This window comes from Haliotis rufescens, unplaced genomic scaffold, assembly GCF_023055435.1.
Source record: "Haliotis rufescens isolate VD_foot unplaced genomic scaffold, xgHalRufe1.0.p SCAF_10, whole genome shotgun sequence".
NCBI lineage: Eukaryota > Metazoa > Mollusca > Gastropoda > Lepetellida > Haliotidae > Haliotis > Haliotis rufescens.
The window spans coordinates 27867602-27889495 of record NW_025963780.1 but is presented as its reverse complement, the minus strand read 5'-3'; the positions used below and the strand labels follow the sequence as shown (position 1 = coordinate 27889495).

General features: G+C 40.4%; 1 protein-coding gene across 1 annotated transcript; it reads right to left on the bottom strand.

Annotated features, from left to right (window-relative positions):
* Positions 1–14884: 14884 nt before the first annotated feature.
* LOC124135124 (ganglioside GM2 activator-like) lies at positions 14885–21894 on the bottom strand. Its single transcript, XM_046500321.2, has 4 exons — positions 21698–21894; positions 18088–18283; positions 17449–17656; positions 14885–16378 (listed from the first exon to the last, which is right to left on the bottom strand). Exons 1-4 carry the CDS (start codon positions 21783–21785, stop codon positions 16235–16237), a joined length of 636 nt encoding a protein of 211 aa, XP_046356277.2. The 5' UTR covers positions 21786–21894; the 3' UTR covers positions 14885–16234.

Genomic DNA, 21894 nt, shown 5'->3' with positions numbered 1-21894 from the left:
AAGTGTAGAAAAAAGAGTTTAACAGACTATCATGTAATTGTTGGTGTTTTAATCTTCTTGTTACAAGGAGGCAAACGGACAATCGACCTAGATGTGAGGCGATAGTAGTACAGTAAACTACGGTTATAACGAACGCAAAGGGGCCAATAATCCAATAATATTAGTTCGTTATAAGCATATGTACAGCATAAAAACAGCAAATGGCCAGGACAAGAAAATTCTCAATCTCAGTTTTTTAGTCCCATGTTAGGGTTACACACAACCAAATGTTTTCCCATAGACTTCTATAGTAACGTTATAGCTTTTTAAAAAATAACTAGGCATTCAACAGCCATAACATTTACATATCTGCACAGTCTGGCCTTAAAGCTGCAATAAAAACACAAATTTTGGCTAGGTTACCCAGCTCCTTTTCCGAGTACAGGAAGCTGAACACACCAACCCCAGTTCCGCACCAAATATCACCTGCTTGAAAATATCTGTGCTCACATAAAGCACAAGTCATCTTGTTCAAAAAGTCAGCACCAAATATTGAAAAATATGGGCAGTTTTAATTACTGGATGGATGTGCATTTAAAAGACATAAAAATCTTACACAATATCATCCAATCACAGCCTGCATATGTCTCTTGATCTGTACTGAAGGCTCCCTACGAAAACCGCACTGTCACAACCAGTTCTGATTTAGTGTAGTAGAACCTGTAGACACAACTGTCTAAAACTGCACTTGTCAAATTTGTGATGTATTCATTGTAAATAGATGTAGCTTCTTGGAAACAAATGGAAATTGTTTCAAGTTCAATACTTTTTCCTATCTGACAGGTCTATATGACACCCATATACACATATCTGATGTACCAAAAGAGCTGTGAGGGTTAAATTATTTAGATTTTGTCAACTGATTACAAAATGAACTTCTGTTTTAATAAAGAACTTTCTATGACAGTACACAGGCCTTTATTGTTTATTCTTGTTTCACACAAGGATGGGTTCACAGGTCAATTCCATGGTTGCCAGACGCTGCTTCGAACATATCCCCCCAAAAGTATCTTTTCGACCCCGTATGATAGACAATACTTGGAAATTCAAAACAAATTAGGCTTTCATATTTTTAATTTATTAATGGTGAGTTGTTTGCTGACCTTTGCTGATAACAACTGAGGATAGCAAAGTCTGGTACATAACATGGAATTTGGTTGTGACACTAATAAGCTTAAGTCATAAAAGAAGCTGGACTCAGTGAGCTTGCTGGAACTGGTACCCCTGCCTTGTTTACATAGGCCAATATATAAATGACAGGTCCATATTTGGTATTTTAACTATGGGAGGTCAAGAACCAATGTTGATGCTTTCATTCCAAAGAAAAATTCATAGTGTCAACATCTTGAACCTACTCTTGAAACATGGGGAGACATCGAAGGAATTCGATAACATCTTTTAGAATGGGACATAAAGCTTGGAATTCAGGCAAAAAATTCACCAGTGAAAAGCAAAGCAACTTTAAAGTGCCAAAAACTGTCAGGTTGACAACTGAGCTCCACAAGAAAGTGTGCAGTGTAGGGGTGGCTGGTGTCCAGCAAGTTCAAACACTGACAAGTGAACCGTACCGTCTGTTAAGGCCAAGGAAGGAAAACACCCCTGAGGAGGATAAGAGTTCCCTGAAAACAAAAAGTGAAAGGTAATAACACTTTAAACTATTTATTCCTTTGGCCTAGACTTTGAAATACTTGTAGGGAATACAAGATGCTCACTGCTAAATGATATGGGTGGATAAACTTACCAAGTTCAAGTATTTGTCCTTTAACGAGATCACTTAATAAAAGTTTAATATAATGGACAGTTTTCAGTTATTAGGTACAGCAAGGGATCAAATTCTAATACATATATGAGTGGTTTGTTCAATACCATATAAAAAACAGTGTTGTTACACCCTAATTAAGGGCTTGAGGGGGATAGAAATAGAATATGCATTTGATCTGCCAGGGGAGATAATTCAGAAATGTCGAACACTATCACATACTTAAAAGGCTTATTTAGAAGTTTTCAAAGTAGTCAATGGGTTTTCTTTAATCTGCAGGACTGCTGCTGATGTTTACCACCTGTTGCATGTTGGAGAGACTGACAAACTGTACAATGAGGCATTCCGCCAGCACGCCAAGACTTCGCCTATGTGTAAGGGGGACATTGTCATGGACATAGACAATGAACAGCAGTGGGGACTGAACTGGATAGAGAGACTTAAATGCACTGACTGTACATACCTGTCAGAGTACCATAAACTGTACAAGGAGGTAGAGGGTAGTGGAATGAGAAGGGGACGTCGATCTTCCACTGCCAATACTGGACTTCAGATAGGCCTCTCAAAATGTCCCATTGGAAGTGAGAGTTTCCGTGTCCTGTGCATGAGTGCCGATATACCTCCACCATCCCATTCAGGGATGCAGAAAGCTGCGAACAGAGTTTGTGATAATATAAAATCTCAGAACACAAAGGATATGAGAGCCAGGAGGGTGGAAATAAGGGAAATAAATAAATACAGGGGAACAAATTTAAATAACATTAGTTTATCAACTGATGCAATGTACAACAATCCACTTTGTTCAGGTGTTGGGAAAACCCCTTTTCAGCCAGCCACTCAGGTAACCTATGTGGCCACTGAGAACCAAACTAGTGATCATCAAATTTTGGCTTTAAAAACAAAATCAAAGCTCTGTTCAAAGCACAGTTTAGTTGACAACATTTCTTGTGTCAACAACCCAGACTGCACATCTGATTTGCACATGTCAGAATCAATTGGTAATGAAAAACAGTTAGCTGCAGAGTGTTTCAGGGACTTAAAGAAAGATCAAATTGAGGTAGAATTTTTGACAACAGATGCTGACAGTGCAGCTCACACAGCTCTTTCTGAAATGTATGAAGCAGGTGATATGGATGTTTCCCCACAAACTTTTCTCGATACACGGCATCTCTCGGCCAGCCATAGAAAGTTTATTAAAAATTCTAAATTTGTTGTGGATATGATGCCTGCTAGAACCAAAAAAGACAAACAAAGTTTGGCAAATACATTTTCTTTAGACTGTGCATCCAGATGTGCAGCTGAGTTCTCAGCTGCTTACTCAAGTCATGCAGGTGACCTGACAAAGTTGAAGACATCTCTTTCATGTACTTCTGATGCTATTGCAAACTGTTACATGGGTGATCACAGAAAATGTAGAAGGCAGTCATTTGTTTGCAAGGGGGAGAAGAAAAATTGGTTATTGCAAAGTAAATATTTAGATAAAAGCTTCAAAATTGGAAACAATGAAACTAACTTTCAAAATTTGAGAAAATGCACTGATTTTCGTCTCGGCCCGAACATGATCGAAAAGACGCAATTCAACCTCAATAGTCAAAAGTGTGAGGCAACAAATAAGGCATTGCGCCGGTCATTACCTCGCGATACCACCTTTGCTCGTAACTTCCAAGGTAGAGCTCACAGTGCTGTTCATAGCGTCAACTGCCAGAGTCCGGTAAAGTCAATTCGCAATCTTCGATCAGGGCTTGGATGTGCTGTCACTGCAAAAGGAAAAATAGATGATGAGATAAGCAAAAGTCATAATAAAGTACTTAAAGCTAAAACATACAAGAAATCACAGAAAAGTAAGGACCGCCGTGCAAGGAAAAAGTTAGAACTATTCAAACTCCATCATTGTAGAAAAATTCATTATTCGAAAGACATGTTATTGAAAAGAAATGCATATTTGAGAAATTTACACCCAAAATAGGATAATCCATCTTAAAAATTGCCCCAAACAGAAAGATCTAATGATCAGATACATAACTTACACCAAACAGTAAGGTTTATGACTTTTGGTGCACAAGCCCTGTTGTCGACAGTGAAGTCTCTCCATGTTAATTTCATGGGACTCTACTTTCAAATGCTCAACATTCACACAAGAGGCGTTATGACAGAGATGGCTCACTTCAACTTTGTTGCCAAAGTTGTCAGTGTTGCTAAAACCATCTGGAAGGCATTTATGCACAATGCAGAGGGCTATTCTGTGAGCTCTCTCCTCTGTCCGCGCCTTTGACGGCCACAAAAAGAAGCAACGACCATAGCCCTGCTTATCACGGCAGCCCAACCATTCCTTACAACCCCATTTCCCACTCGCTTCACCCATTTTGCGTTCAAATTTGCCTCTACAATTATCCCAAAAGGTCTCCATGGCAATAGATATACAGAAAAACATATAAATTAGGAAATGCTGAAATATGCACTTACCCTACAGGTTACACACAACCAAATGTTTTCCCATAGACTTCTATAGTAACGTTATAGCTTTTTAAAAAATAACTAGGCATTCAACAGCCATAACATTTACATATCTGCACAGTCTGGCCTTAAAGCTGCAATAAAAACACAAATTTTGGCTAGGTTACCCAGCTCCTTTTCCGAGTACAGGAAGCTGAACACACCAACCCCAGTTCCGCACCAAATATCACCTGCTTGAAAATATCTGTGCTCACATAAAGCACAAGTCATCTTGTTCAAAAAGTCAGCACCAAATATTGAAAAATATGGGCAGTTTTAATTACTGGATGGATGTGCATTTAAAAGACATAAAAATCTTACACAATATCATCCAATCACAGCCTGCATATGTCTCTTGATCTGTACTGAAGGCTCCCTACGAAAACCGCACTGTCACAACCAGTTCTGATTTAGTGTAGTAGAACCTGTAGACACAACTGTCTAAAACTGCACTTGTCAAATTTGTGATGTATTCATTGTAAATAGATGTAGCTTCTTGGAAACAAATGGAAATTGTTTCAAGTTCAATACTTTTTCCTATCTGACAGGTCTATATGACACCCATATACACATATCTGATGTACCAAAAGAGCTGTGAGGGTTAAATTATTTAGATTTTGTCAACTGATTACAAAATGAACTTCTGTTTTAATAAAGAACTTTCTATGACAGTACACAGGCCTTTATTGTTTATTCTTGTTTCACACAAGGATGGGTTCACAGGTCAATTCCATGGTTGCCAGACGCTGCTTCGAACATATCCCCCCAAAAGTATCTTTTCGACCCCGTATGATAGACAATACTTGGAAATTCAAAACAAATTAGGCTTTCATATTTTTAATTTATTAATGGTGAGTTGTTTGCTGACCTTTGCTGATAACAACTGAGGATAGCAAAGTCTGGTACATAACATGGAATTTGGTTGTGACACTAATAAGCTTAAGTCATAAAAGAAGCTGGACTCAGTGAGCTTGCTGGAACTGGTACCCCTGCCTTGTTTACATAGGCCAATATATAAATGACAGGTCCATATTTGGTATTTTAACTATGGGAGGTCAAGAACCAATGTTGATGCTTTCATTCCAAAGAAAAATTCATAGTGTCAACATCTTGAACCTACTCTTGAAACATGGGGAGACATCGAAGGAATTCGATAACATCTTTTAGAATGGGACATAAAGCTTGGAATTCAGGCAAAAAATTCACCAGTGAAAAGCAAAGCAACTTTAAAGTGCCAAAAACTGTCAGGTTGACAACTGAGCTCCACAAGAAAGTGTGCAGTGTAGGGGTGGCTGGTGTCCAGCAAGTTCAAACACTGACAAGTGAACCGTACCGTCTGTTAAGGCCAAGGAAGGAAAACACCCCTGAGGAGGATAAGAGTTCCCTGAAAACAAAAAGTGAAAGGTAATAACACTTTAAACTATTTATTCCTTTGGCCTAGACTTTGAAATACTTGTAGGGAATACAAGATGCTCACTGCTAAATGATATGGGTGGATAAACTTACCAAGTTCAAGTATTTGTCCTTTAACGAGATCACTTAATAAAAGTTTAATATAATGGACAGTTTTCAGTTATTAGGTACAGCAAGGGATCAAATTCTAATACATATATGAGTGGTTTGTTCAATACCATATAAAAAACAGTGTTGTTACACCCTAATTAAGGGCTTGAGGGGGATAGAAATAGAATATGCATTTGATCTGCCAGGGGAGATAATTCAGAAATGTCGAACACTATCACATACTTAAAAGGCTTATTTAGAAGTTTTCAAAGTAGTCAATGGGTTTTCTTTAATCTGCAGGACTGCTGCTGATGTTTACCACCTGTTGCATGTTGGAGAGACTGACAAACTGTACAATGAGGCATTCCGCCAGCACGCCAAGACTTCGCCTATGTGTAAGGGGGACATTGTCATGGACATAGACAATGAACAGCAGTGGGGACTGAACTGGATAGAGAGACTTAAATGCACTGACTGTACATACCTGTCAGAGTACCATAAACTGTACAAGGAGGTAGAGGGTAGTGGAATGAGAAGGGGACGTCGATCTTCCACTGCCAATACTGGACTTCAGATAGGCCTCTCAAAATGTCCCATTGGAAGTGAGAGTTTCCGTGTCCTGTGCATGAGTGCCGATATACCTCCACCATCCCATTCAGGGATGCAGAAAGCTGCGAACAGAGTTTGTGATAATATAAAATCTCAGAACACAAAGGATATGAGAGCCAGGAGGGTGGAAATAAGGGAAATAAATAAATACAGGGGAACAAATTTAAATAACATTAGTTTATCAACTGATGCAATGTACAACAATCCACTTTGTTCAGGTGTTGGGAAAACCCCTTTTCAGCCAGCCACTCAGGTAACCTATGTGGCCACTGAGAACCAAACTAGTGATCATCAAATTTTGGCTTTAAAAACAAAATCAAAGCTCTGTTCAAAGCACAGTTTAGTTGACAACATTTCTTGTGTCAACAACCCAGACTGCACATCTGATTTGCACATGTCAGAATCAATTGGTAATGAAAAACAGTTAGCTGCAGAGTGTTTCAGGGACTTAAAGAAAGATCAAATTGAGGTAGAATTTTTGACAACAGATGCTGACAGTGCAGCTCACACAGCTCTTTCTGAAATGTATGAAGCAGGTGATATGGATGTTTCCCCACAAACTTTTCTCGATACACGGCATCTCTCGGCCAGCCATAGAAAGTTTATTAAAAATTCTAAATTTGTTGTGGATATGATGCCTGCTAGAACCAAAAAAGACAAACAAAGTTTGGCAAATACATTTTCTTTAGACTGTGCATCCAGATGTGCAGCTGAGTTCTCAGCTGCTTACTCAAGTCATGCAGGTGACCTGACAAAGTTGAAGACATCTCTTTCATGTACTTCTGATGCTATTGCAAACTGTTACATGGGTGATCACAGAAAATGTAGAAGGCAGTCATTTGTTTGCAAGGGGGAGAAGAAAAATTGGTTATTGCAAAGTAAATATTTAGATAAAAGCTTCAAAATTGGAAACAATGAAACTAACTTTCAAAATTTGAGAAAATGCACTGATTTTCGTCTCGGCCCGAACATGATCGAAAAGACGCAATTCAACCTCAATAGTCAAAAGTGTGAGGCAACAAATAAGGCATTGCGCCGGTCATTACCTCGCGATACCACCTTTGCTCGTAACTTCCAAGGTAGAGCTCACAGTGCTGTTCATAGCGTCAACTGCCAGAGTCCGGTAAAGTCAATTCGCAATCTTCGATCAGGGCTTGGATGTGCTGTCACTGCAAAAGGAAAAATAGATGATGAGATAAGCAAAAGTCATAATAAAGTACTTAAAGCTAAAACATACAAGAAATCACAGAAAAGTAAGGACCGCCGTGCAAGGAAAAAGTTAGAACTATTCAAACTCCATCATTGTAGAAAAATTCATTATTCGAAAGACATGTTATTGAAAAGAAATGCATATTTGAGAAATTTACACCCAAAATAGGATAATCCATCTTAAAAATTGCCCCAAACAGAAAGATCTAATGATCAGATACATAACTTACACCAAACAGTAAGGTTTATGACTTTTGGTGCACAAGCCCTGTTGTCGACAGTGAAGTCTCTCCATGTTAATTTCATGGGACTCTACTTTCAAATGCTCAACATTCACACAAGAGGCGTTATGACAGAGATGGCTCACTTCAACTTTGTTGCCAAAGTTGTCAGTGTTGCTAAAACCATCTGGAAGGCATTTATGCACAATGCAGAGGGCTATTCTGTGAGCTCTCTCCTCTGTCCGCGCCTTTGACGGCCACAAAAAGAAGCAACGACCATAGCCCTGCTTATCACGGCAGCCCAACCATTCCTTACAACCCCATTTCCCACTCGCTTCACCCATTTTGCGTTCAAATTTGCCTCTACAATTATCCCAAAAGGTCTCCATGGCAATAGATATACAGAAAAACATATAAATTAGGAAATGCTGAAATATGCACTTACCCTACAGGTTACACACAACCAAATGTTTTCCCATAGACTTCTATAGTAACGTTATAGCTTTTTAAAAAATAACTAGGCATTCAACAGCCATAACATTTACATATCTGCACAGTCTGGCCTTAAAGCTGCAATAAAAACACAAATTTTGGCTAGGTTACCCAGCTCCTTTTCCGAGTACAGGAAGCTGAACACACCAACCCCAGTTCCGCACCAAATATCACCTGCTTGAAAATATCTGTGCTCACATAAAGCACAAGTCATCTTGTTCAAAAAGTCAGCACCAAATATTGAAAAATATGGGCAGTTTTAATTACTGGATGGATGTGCATTTAAAAGACATAAAAATCTTACACAATATCATCCAATCACAGCCTGCATATGTCTCTTGATCTGTACTGAAGGCTCCCTACGAAAACCGCACTGTCACAACCAGTTCTGATTTAGTGTAGTAGAACCTTAGTAGCTCCAAAAAAGGACGGGCGTCAGAGACCAATACTCATTGTGAAAAACCTGAATGCTTTCATTCCATACAATCATTTCAAGATGGAAAGCCTTTCACTCTTGAAGGATGTCATTCAAGGAAACGTTTATATGTGCAAACTGGACCTGACGGATGCATACTTCAGCGTCCCAATGGCCAGGCACCAGAGGAAATACCTCCTTTTTTCAATTTAAGGGGTGACTGTTTCCGTTTCTTTGCTTTCCATTTGGCCTGGCACCAGCTCCACGGACGTAAACCAAATTGCTGAAACCTGGGGTAAGCACTGCGCGAAGAGCAGGAATTTAATACCTAGACGTTATGATTCTCTTTCCCGGCAGCCAGGCTTGCCGTTAAAGGCGACTATGCTTGATGTAAAAGGCGACTAACGGGATCGGGTGGTCAGGCTCGCTGACTTGGTTGATACATGTCATCGATCCCAATTGCGTGGATCGATGCTCATGATGTCAATCACTGGATTGTCTGGTCCAGATTCGATATTTTACAGACCGCCGTCGTATAGCTGGAATATTGCTGAGTGCGGCGTTAAACAAACAAACAAATAATCATAGCTTCACCAGCATCCCTGTCTCATGTCACTGTAACGCCGATACATGCTTCATGTACCAGTACCAAAGACGACTAGATTTGGAGTAAATTCGAAACGTCAACTCTTGTGAATAACCGTCTCGTATATCTGCCCGCAGTCCAGAGAGTCTAGTCCGTTGCCGAGAGAGTCTCTTGTATCTTTTGGAGAACCTGGGTTTCATTATTAACAAAGAGAAATAAGTTTTTGCTCCGAGTCAGAAACTCAAATTCCTGGGTTTCGAGATAGATTCTCAGTGTCTCACTCCAACACTTCCCCAGAAGAAAGTGACGGACATACTTCAAAGATGTCACAGGATACTGAAGCAACCAGTGGTAAAGATTCGATCACTAGCCACTTTGTTGGTAAAGCTTTCAGCATCAATGAGAGCAATTGTTCCAGCACAGTTATATGCAGGTTCCTACAAAAGAAACCATCACGGTAACTATTGGAACACAGGATCAAACTTTCCAGAAAGTGTGTGCAAAAATTCTCTGGTGGGTAGACAATCCGTCAGCCTTCAACGGCAAACCCATTTCAACAACCCATCCAGATCTGATATTACAAACAGATGCTTCCAATCTTGGATGGGGTGCAGTATGCAATCAAGACCGACTGGGGGTCAATACAGACTAGAGGAGAGCAAATTCCAAATTAAAGGAGGGAGGGGGCAGAACTGACCTTAATAACTCCTGTGTGGCAGAGCCAGGCGTGGGACCCTGTACTGTTGGAGATGTCAGTGGCGTTTACAATGCTTCTACCAGTGTGGGACGACTTGCTTGAATCACCACAAAGTCAAACACACACTCTGGTAGCAAACGGGGCACTGCTATTAGGGGCCTGGAGGGTTTCAGGAATCTGGTCACTTCAGGAAGCATTTCGCAAAATACTGCAGAGCTTTTGTCACACCAGTGGAGACCAGGGACGCAAGGAGCTTATAATTCCTCCTGGAAGAGGTGGCCTTGCTGGTGTGTGGAACGGCAACTCAATCCCTTTTCAGCCTCTTTGGAACATATCCTAGAGTATCTAACCAACATGTATGAAAGTGGATCTGAATACAGAACCTTTAACACTATAGCAGATCAGCTTTGTCTGCCTTTCATCCTCACATACATGGCTGCCCAGTTGGTCAACATCCTTTGACAGCTAGTTTCAATCCGAAACCTCCATGTCGATACCACCAAACTTGGAATGGAGACGTGGTCCTGCATCATATTGGTTATATGCCTGAAAATGGTCAATTATCAGATAAGCATCTGACAGAGAATCTGGCTATATTGTTGATGCTTACATCAGCAAGTCGATCAACTGAACTTACTACCATGAACGTAAAGTTAACATCTGACAAGGGCGACAAAGTTTTCATCCTACAAAGCCTACAAACGTCTCCAAACCTGGTTGACCATATAAGCTTATCCAAAGAATCCTTTGCTCTGTGTAGTGCAGTGTATCAGAGGCTACCTTAACCGTACACTCGTGTGGAGAAATGATGGGAAAAGAGATAGTTATTACTCAGTTATGTGAATGCCTGCAAACCTGTATCCACAGCTACAGTTGCTAGATTGGTAACCAATGTGATGAAGGGTGCGGAGATCAATGTAGTAGTGTATAGAGCACACTCTGTCCAGGGGGCTTCTACTTCAAAAGCTTGCACTAAGGGTGCTTGGATCGCCGAACTTTTAGAACTGGGAAACTGGTCTGGAGCTTCTACTTTCAAGCAGTTTTACTTGAGGGAGACTCAAGAATGTGGAATCCTAAAATACTAAACTGGAGCTTTAAAGCACAACTATCACATATACAGAGTTTTATGTGGTGTAATTGTTAATTTCATAAGCACATGTAATGTGTGAATTGAAATTATAATTTGATTAATAAAAGTAGATGTGATAGGCCCACCCTTGAGTTCCCCCCAAAGCTTGTATTTTGACTGAATTGGTGTATCTCTTCATAGAGGACGCCATTAGGAGACCTGGCTGAAATTCCTACATTCCAGATGTCCTGCTTGGACGAAGATTATCCGTCCGGTTGCTGTCCCAGATGAGACTGTTGATTTTGTAGTTTGCGTTCGGTACAGTGTACACAGATTTGTATTTCTGGGTTACTTTTAGCCTTAATTTGGGACATCCCAAATAAATGTTTAATTGAAGCTCATTTTTTAGTTGTTTTTTGCACTTCGGCATAATGATTGGTTGTTGGTTTGTTGTTTAACGCCGCACTCAGCTATAAATATATCACTGCGGTCTGGAAATAATCGAGTCTGGACCAGACAATCCAGTGATTGACATCATGAGCATCGATCCACGCAATTGGGATCGAAGAGATGGGTCAGCCAAGTCAGCGAGCCTGACCACCCGATCCCGTTAGTCGCCTTTTACGACAAGCATAGTCACCTTTTACGGCAAGTATGGGTTGCTGAAGATCTATTCTACCCCGGAATCTTCACGGGTCTCGGCATGATGAAGAAAGGCTTATGTGTAATTTGGTCTCGCTCTCGTTTCACGAGATCATAACCTTTGAACATTATTTTTGCATGAGTAGATGAAGACACCACTATCATTTCTACTTTGTTTTTTTAATAAAATTATTATTTCAATTCACACATTACATGTGCTTATGTAATTAACAATTGTTGGACCATTTGAAAGTCGCATTCTTTTCAGAAGGTGAGTGAGTGAGTTGGGTTTAACGCCGCTTTTAACAGTATTCCAGTCATATCATGGCGTGTCAGCTTAATGTGGGAGGAAAGCCCGGAGTGATGCAGGTCTCAGACGTTTACCACTCCGGTGAAACCCACGAGCAAGGGTATGGTGCTGACAAACCTAGAAACATAATCGGGGCGAACCGGGATTCGAACCCACAATCATAGGTTTCTGGCGTGCCTAAGGGACGCAACTCTGCACAGCGAATCGCGGCGCCTTAGACGACTGGGCCACCCGTGCCCCCTTTCAGAAGGTTGTATAGAGAGGAGGTGATGCCTGAAAGGTGTGCTATAAAGTGATAATACGAGGCCAAATCTAAGAAATGACACACGTCATGGACAGTTTTAGAGGGTGGGATCTGTGTTACTGGATCTATTTTTGAAGGATCGACATGGATGCCATCTTTGACGAAGTTACAAATGTATGTCCGAAACTAATTTTGGACAATCTGAGGCAAAAACTGATCTTTGTGATCGGAGAAATACATTTAACTGTGTACTTGGACTTTCAATATTTTCAAATTGCTTTTGGGGACATGGATAATCGTTGCAGCCGCCGCCGCCGCCTCACCAATGACGTCAACGATGAAGTATAGCCTGTCTCCCCTGCTTCCAGTGTGCCTATAAGGGCTCAGTCACACATTCAGGATTTTTACTGTCGTCCTTGATATGACCATTCCCGATTAAAATTTGTCAAAAGTCTGATCAAGATCCTGTGATTCGTGACGGGAAATTCACAAACAATGAGATATTGTTCAGGAAGCGTCCCCATTCAGCCGTTCGTCCCGATTTTCAATCCGAATCTGATCCGATTTGTATCTTCTGGTACATCTGTCCCGATAGCGTCCCGATTCTCCTGAATGTGATCCGACAGAGATCAGACAGTGACCGGACAGTGAACCGACAAAGACGGTTTGCATTCGGCAAGATCTTGACAAAATCTGGACTCAATTGACAAGACGCGGCAATGAAAAATTCATGCCCGTTCATCACGACAGTTTCACTTCAAACTCAAGTTCCACTGACCTAGAATGTAGCAAGTGCATTACTCAGCAAACTGTTGTGGTTGTGTTTGTAACACTATTCGGTGTTTTGGACCCAGCGTGTCCAACTTTCAGTTTGGTAACGTTTCTTTTATTCGCCAGTTTACCTCAAAAGTATGCTACATATGGCCATCATCCACATCATCTTAGTAATTGAAAAGTACATTCCTCCAGTAGATTTGAGTACAAACATGTCAAATTGTGTGAGTGAGTGAGTGAGTGAGTTTGACTTTACGCTGCTTTTAGCATTATTCCAGCAATATCACGGCGGGGGACACCAGAAATGGGCTTCACACATTGTACCCATGTGGGGAATCGAACCAGAACCCGGACCTTCTTCGACCACCCTTACATGTCAAGTTGACTGGGTTTTGCTACACATGGTGATGTAATAAATGGTCTTTTATTTATTATTTCATTAAAAAGCTTTATTATACTGATTTTTTTAATATTCTGTTTTAAAATCACCTACACCTGTACAGTAATGATGTTTTAGTGAAAAAGTGAGAAAACCATAACACTCTTTCCATAGGTGAATTTGAAATGTGTCGTAAAAAAACTCAGCTCTCTTTTCTGAAGAAAAACACCTCAGCTAAAAATGACGAAAAAACCCAACATGACTCTCACCCTAAAACAAGTAATTGATCTTGAACTTGAGAAGTATCATGTTGCCTTTTCACAACAAACTACCCCATTTGGGATGTTCTAAGACAGCTGACCTCTATATTCAAGTCTGTCTGGGATAATACTGATCCATCTAATACCAGCGCTTTAAAAACGATATCCATTGGGGTAATACGCGTATAGAGATGCAAATATCAAAGGTCAAGTCCTTGTCATTCGGCGATCGAGTCAGAATTAACCATTGGGAATCTGGATAAACTACAGGGATAATTGCTATCATTATCAAAAGAACAGTCTAATATACTGAAAATCTGTGTCTAACTGTGACAGGCGTAAAAGCTAACTTATATATTTTTTGGAAACTTTGGAGACATTAATTTCGAAACAATTTGCGAGGGCACTAGGCCTAGCCAAGAGGGACCAGTTGCCATATCTGTGCTTGTACACCTCTGCGGCTTGGAATCTTTTCCACAAATTAAAATAGTTGGATTTGCCCGAAATATGTTTGAATTGTTACCTTATTTCGTTTTGTCTCTGTGTGTACATCTGACTGCACTTCATAACGTTATGACAGGACAGGCCGACTGTCAACAACGTCTGAACGTGGCCGTGACGTCTCATAGACTAGGGTTAGAGTAGCTTCCCTTTGACAAAGGGCAGTTACTATAGCGGACATGCCGATGGATTGCCGCGAAAGGCAAGTAAAAACAATTGTTTTTTTTGCGTATATGTTGCTTCGCCACTGTAGAAGAAACCGATTTCAGTTGGAACTATATTGGCTACTGTCACTGTCCGAGTGACACATCACTTTCCCTGTGACATAATAAATATTAATGCGCGCATTCCAGGAAAACTCGCAATGTTCCGATAATGCTTTTGGGAAATCGATTTTCAAGCACATGATTAAAGAATGACATTATATGATAAAGAGGTTATCACGCTTGTGTGTTTGGGGATGGTAAATGTCCTGCATTAGGAATAAACATTGTATTTAGCGAGCCTTGGCGAGCGAAATACAATGTTTATTCCTAATGTAGGATATTTACCATTCCCAAATATTCTCGCGTGATAACCTCTATATATGTAACATATATTAATGAGTGTGTTAGGTGTTAGCACCTTCAGATTGACAAAGAAGTTTAAAAGGGATTAAAAACAACACAATAGACTAATCATGTTTTTGCAATACACATTTTCCCTTTAATCCTACATGTATCATTTTCAGTCACTGGGTGGTGAAGTGGAGCATAGACATGTTTGCTGTTGGTGTCCATGTAGACAAGTAAAGGTCACACAATTAACAGTTGGAATGAGTTTATTTTTTTTGAAATGGCACAATGAAAAAAATATTTACAATAATTAAATTGAAAATTGACTTCTATGCAAAGAATGAGTGCATACATCCTGACGCACTCTAGATATTGACTGCATCAAATGTTAAAATAAATAATAAGAGATTCTTCAAAACAGATGTTGAAATAGTTTTGTACACGGAAAATGTATATATTGCAACTGCTATTCTATGTTCGTAACCATGAGTAATGATTGTAAAAATAAAGTTTATGAAAGAATGGTAGTTGTGTAAAAGGTTCAACTGATGACAACATTCATCCGGTTCATTTAAAGTTAAAAGATCCACGCTTGCACATTGGGAACTGTGGTTAGTCAGGATGAGTGCGCGACAGAACCAAGAAAACGCCGATTGTTTGACAGTACTGCGGATCTGGTAGTGACTCTAGCAGCTGAGAATGTATTGTGTTTGAACGTGTCACCATGGAAAAAAAATCCTGAATGATAGTATATCACCATACACCGATATCTGCTACCATTGTCAACTTTTGTTTAGTTAACTCGAGGCTATGGTTTTGACTTGGGCGTAAACCGTAAAGGTTTTGTTAAAAAGTGTTCGGTACATTTCATTCATGTAACTCAGCAGAAGTACATTTTCCCGGGGTTGGGGCGTTAACTGACTATAAAAGTCACGTTTCCACCCTTGCGGAACTAGGCTGGAATTCCGGAGTTGGCTGGACTAACGAGTCTATGCAAAGTTCAATCAAAATCGCGTGACGAACTGGACATCTGGCTCGCAAACAACATGGATTTCAACGTGCAGATTTCGGTCGACTGCAGGATTTGCAGAGCATGTGTACCGCCAGCTGGGCATCGACAGATATTTTGCAAATCTGTTCATATTTTACTCAAGGTGCTCAAGTGATTGGATGCACTTCGCGGGGTAAGACCTGTTTTTTACAATATAGATCATGATTATCGATCAGATCGTCTTGACAGGGTGCCGCCATTTTGTTTGAAGCAAGTGCAAATGATACGAGAGGGGCGACCTTATTGGTCAGGTGGAGGGATATGGAAGGGGCTTAACTCGTAAAAGTCACTGGTGGCGCTAAGATCGAACTTAGAAATCACAGCCTAGTTCGACAGGAGTGGAAACTTTTATAGTCAGTTAACTCTCATGCCTCGATACCAGAATTATTGCATGCACATGGGTGACTATATGTTAAAGGGATTTAGTTCATGGCCTCAAGGCCTGTCGCATCCTACAAAACCAGTCGGTGCATCTCTCGGTGTGTTCTTTCATCGTCATCTTCATGTCGACACAGATGAGGACGTCATTGGTAGCGTAGTCCAAGGCACGAAGTCGGGTCTCGTAGTCCCCCTAGAAAACAACAAGTATAAACACCGAAATCAGAAATTGATATAGATATTTGCAGAGAATAACAGCCCTCTCGATGGTCCCACGAACGCGGGGCGGTCGAGTAGCCTAGTGGTTAAAGCGTTCGCTCGTCACGCCGAAGACCCGGGTTCGATTCCCAACATGGGTACAATGTGTGAAGCCCATTTCTGGTGTCCCCCGCCGTGATATTGCTGGAATATTGCTAAAAGCGGCGTAAACCCATATTCACTCACTTACTCCCACGAACGCTAACTTACATGAAACGTATGTTTTATAAAGTCTGTATCAATTCGTCTATTCAGACATTTTACCAGCACATTTTAGGGAATGTTCCACGTCAGGGTGTCTCTGAAGGTGACGGCGATGCATGGTGAGTGTGGGAATTGTTTTGTCTCTTTTATTTATTGAAAAAATACAGAAGTTGCAATCCATAGTCCGCTTTGTCTGCTAAGTGCAATGTAACAAATGTTATATTTGGGATAACACTTTCTAAGTAAAGTACAGATTCTAGTACGTTTTGGGGTTGAGTCCACATTGCCAGATTGAGGCACCTGATCACCTCATATTGTGGAAGCCTCGTGGCTGATTGGTTTAGATCGCTGACTTTGAGCGCTGGCAATTAGGTGCCTCACCCTGGCAGTGTTTTTTCGAATCCCGAATGGGACGCAACCCTCAAAAAGTACTAGAATCTGTACTTATCTGAAATATAACATTTGTTTCATATGACCACTTAACCCGTGATGATTCCGGGGTAGAATGCTTGCCGTAAAAGGTGACTATGCTTGTCGTAAAAGGCGACTAACGGGATCAGGTGGTCAGCCTTGCTGACTTGGTTGATGCATGTCATCGATCCCAATTGCGTGGATCGATGCTCATTGTGTCAATCACTGGATTGTCTGGTCCAGACTCGATTATTTACAGACCGCCGTCATATAGCTGGAATATTGCTGAGTGCGGCGTTAAACAACAAACCAACCAACCAATCATATGACAACTTTCTAAATGGCATTGTGTGTCCAGTGCAATGTATGTAATGATTGAACTGGGCATACCTCAGCAAGGAATGTGAGAAAAGACGGTATTGGGGGCATCGTCAGGACGTAGTTCTCTATGTTGAGGCTCTGTATCGGCAACGGGCAGTAGTCATTGACGCCGACTGATGAAAGCATCCTCTGTATCTGCCCCCCTACGCTCCTCATGACGCCAGCCCAGTTGTCGCGCTGCATGGTCGCCAGCAATGTACACGTGTCGTCGTAGGTGCTGAAATGTGTCAAGATACTGAACATCTTCCTCGCATTGAGTCACCCTTTTTCGCGAACAACTGGTGTCATCACTGATTTTTGGCTGTCCTTCCATAGAATTCCCACAGCTATTTTGCCCTTTAAGCCAAATGGAATCGGTTTCGGCATAAAATCTAGGATGGTTATTCTCTTGCCTTGACAATTTATATGTACATAAAACTATTTCGCATTGGGAACAGAAAAAAAATTGCGATACTATTAATCGGTGTCTATCTCGTCTGAACTGTTAACTGCTTCAAAGGTTAGCGAGCAAATATTATACACAGACTCCACTGTTTACAGGCCGCTGTGATATAAATGCAATATTGTCCTTATACATTCACAGAAACATTTTTAAAACCTTCCGTAAACGATACGAGACCAACGAAAATACTTTTAAAATAAGCTTACCAAGACCCTACGTGGAACAGGCATGGCACTGGGATGTCGAACCAAGCCCCCTTCCTCTTTGACGACAGTTTCAGTATCATCCTGTTGAGGTGCGACCGAGTAGACGTGGCTCGCAGCGTGAAATTCATGTTGCCGGGAACCGTGACTGGCATGGGCGTGACGGCAAGGTTATGTATGGTAATAGAAGGGTCAGAGCCTGGAAGAAAGGGTCACAATCATGATTGACATACACAAGTCCATCTAAACCAACAGTCACGCAACAGTTAGCTACGCCGTTGTTGACAATATTGCGTGTCAGCTCAATGTTTGTGGTAAGCTAGAAGTTATTCAGGTCTTAGACTACAACACTACTTGTGAAACCCATGAGCACGGTTCTGACAAAGCAAAGCATCATGATCATCAGGTAAATGGTTGGTTTGTTGTTTAACGCCGCACTCAGCAATGTACCAGCTATATGACGGCGGTCTGTAAATAATCGAGTCTGGACCAGACAATCCAGTGATTGGGATCGATGACATGCATCAACCAAGTCAGCGAGTCGCCTTTTACGGCAAGTATGGTCTGCTGAATACCCTTTCTACCCCGGATCTTCGCGGGTCGATATGTATACAAAATATTTTTGACGGTCCAGGCATTAGCTGGTAATGTTGTATATTTAGTAAAACTAACATGAGAGGTAACATTACATGTAAGTTATCTATGTTAAAAGTACGTATATTTGAATCTTTAAACAAACAATCAATAGAAAACAATTTATCAAAACGGTGCTGTTTGTCAATTAGTTTTGTATGAAGGTTCATAGGTTAATCATGTCAGGGGCGAATGGTCATCTGTTATCAGAGGACATGTCAAACACAAGTAAGTTCATATGTACACACGATACGCGGTGATAATCACTCACTCTACTTGATAACAAGTGCGTGTTATCTCTACGTGTCAGTGGTACGTGGGAATGTTATCATCTTTTGTGATAACCTATCAGCAAGTGAACCCTACTCACTCACAATCATCAGTGAAACCCTGTTAATGCGGATCCTTTTAAACCGGCAACTGTCTTCATGAACACGATGAAAATCATCCTTTAACCCGAAACTTTGTCGGGATTAGTAGTGTGTATTACTGTTTAATAGTACAGTAAACTACGGTTATAAAGAACGCAAAGGGACCCCTGATTTTATTTCGATATGACCGAAGTTTGTTATAAGCATATACACAGCATAAATACAGCAAATGGACGGGACCAAAAAAATGTTCGTATATCCGTCCGTTCGTTATAAGCATGTTCGTTATAAACGTAGTTAACTGTAGTTTTGTTTATTTCCGCGAAAACGGCCACATACTCATGGTTCATTACATCTTTGGAAATGGTTGTATGATATACAAGTTTGTTTGTTTTTTGTTTAACGCCGCACTCAGCAATATTCCAGCCATGTGATGGCGGTCTGTGTAAATAATCGAGTCAGGACCAGACAATCCAGTAATTGACGTCATGAGCATCGATCCACGCAATTGGGATCAATGACATGTATCAACCAAGTCAGCGAGCCTGACCACCCGATCCCGTTAGTCGCCCCTTACGACAAGCATAGTCGCCTTTTATGGCAAGCATGGGTTGCTGAAGATCTATTCTACTCCGGAATCTTCACGGGTCCAGATGCCTTATTTTATTCCAGAATAAATTTTATTTTTATTGAACCTTATATGAAGAACAGTTACTGTTACAAAATATGTCATTATCGATTTATTATCAATTTCAGTTTAGGCGGTCCAGGCATTATGTGAATAGAGCAGCAGAGTACATTAATGTAGAATTGGGTAATTTACATCACATTGTTTACTCAATCTTTCATTTCTTATATTGACGTTCCTGTATTTTATGGAGAAATCAATACATTATTCATCTGTACGTATCATTGTTGACATTATCTAAAGTTTCATAAGCTCTTTGTCTGTACAACACAAATAAGAGCTTGAGTCTATTTACGAAACCGTAGAATATATTCAACGAGGACATATTTAGACAATAATTGATATATCGGTCAAAATACATGCGCAAAAATCTCCTAATCCGGGTTATCAAGGGCTGAAATGAAATGGTTTGTTCAAATTGATTTTCAAAGATAAGATTTCTAAGATACCCATCAGCAGTTTTGTATCATGCGAATTTCTTTTTTGATTTTTAAAAAATTCAAAAAGTCTATAGTTTTAAAAATTAAAACATGTAGAAGTATTCCGATTAAACACTAGTGCAGTTTATTATTTTGACATATCGCAAACTTCAGATATTTCCAATTGAAAATAAAACATATGATAAAATAAACTGAAAGATATAGTTTCTTTGGCCCCTCAATTTGGCTCATTCTTTAGGAGAACCCGCGAAAGTGACGCAACTTCTTTTTAACAATTTATGGCAAGGTAAATTAGTGTTTCGTATACGTACATGTACATGAATCATAATTGCAGTAGATAATAAAATATGTTTAACATGCCTCTTTGTCCAAATGCCTTATAGAAGTCTATTATAAAGTTCGTAAATTGTGTCACTGTATACATATACAGTAAAGTACGGTTATAACGAACTCAAAGGGACTACTATTTTTAGTTCGTTATAACCGTAGTTCGTTATAAGCATATATACAGCATAACTACAGCAAATAGTCGGGACTAAAAAGTAAGTTCGTTATATCCACCAGTTCGTTATAAGCGTGTTCGTTATAACCGTAGTTTACTGTACAAGCACAGTATACTTTTGACGTTAGAAGCTTCGTCATTTCCCTGTGTACCCGACGATATCGTTGGTGATTCTAAAACTATAATCTAGATAACTATATAACAAGCCCCGTGAAGTGCGGGAAGACTATGCCAGATAAAGACATAGAAATGAATTGAAAAGAAACAACGTCACAGAATAACTAATCTCGATTATCTGCCGAAACAAATTCCACAAGTCGTTAAACGCAACATAGCCAAGAAAAGTATCTGAATGGATCAGTAAACGTCAGCGATGACACCATGTGTTTGCGAACAGGGAAAGCATGTATTGCTGTACCGGTATCAACCGCAATTTGAATGAGAAAGTATTTCTTTGTTGCCCAATGCCGCACAGCAGTACCCAAAGAAATTCCACACAAATCACACACCCTTAGCACAAACATGATCGGTACTGGTGTTTGACTTTTCGACTTTTGTTTTGAAACTCATACTAGTTTAGTGGAACAGCACAATATATAAAGGCCCATCTGTTTGTTTGTTTGTTTGTTGTTTAACGTAACGCCGCACTCAGCAATATTCCAGCTATATGACGGCGGTCTGTAAAATAATCGAGTCTGGACCAGACAATCCAGTGTTTGGCATCATGAGCATCGATCCACGCAATTGGGATCGATGACATGTATCAACCAAGTCAGCGAGCCTGACCACCCGATCCCGTTAGTCGCCTCTTACGACAAGCATTGTCGCCTTTTGCGGCAAGTATGGGTTGCTGAAGACCTATTCTACCCCAGAATCTTCACGGGTCTGTTGGTCCAACAACACACGCCTTTAACATTTTCACATAATTTGAAGAATCACAACGACCCATAAACCATTAAAAAAAGAATGATATTCTTACCACAATCGCTCCATTGTAGAGATGTATACTCGGATCGTACAACAACAATGAAAACCAAAATGCAAATCGCCGTCCCGAGAGATTTCATGTTGTCAGTTTCGAGCAGGCACTCTGCGACCAGAGTTCAGAGAATTGTTTGAGTGTTTGAAGTATAACGTGACAAGAGGTATTTATGTAGGCTGCAGGTGCTCGTACGA

Coding starts and splice junctions, on each gene's coding strand:
- LOC124135124 (XM_046500321.2), bottom strand. CDS start 21,785: ATGAAATCTCTCGGGACGGCGATTTGCATTTTGGTTTTCATTGTTGTT. Junction 17,657..18,087: donor CTGTTCCACGTAGGGTCTTG/GTAAGCTTATTT, acceptor GACACATTTCAG/CACCTACGACGACACGTGTA. Junction 16,379..17,448: donor TTCTCACATTCCTTGCTGAG/GTATGCCCAGTT, acceptor GTTGTTTTCTAG/GGGGACTACGAGACCCGACT.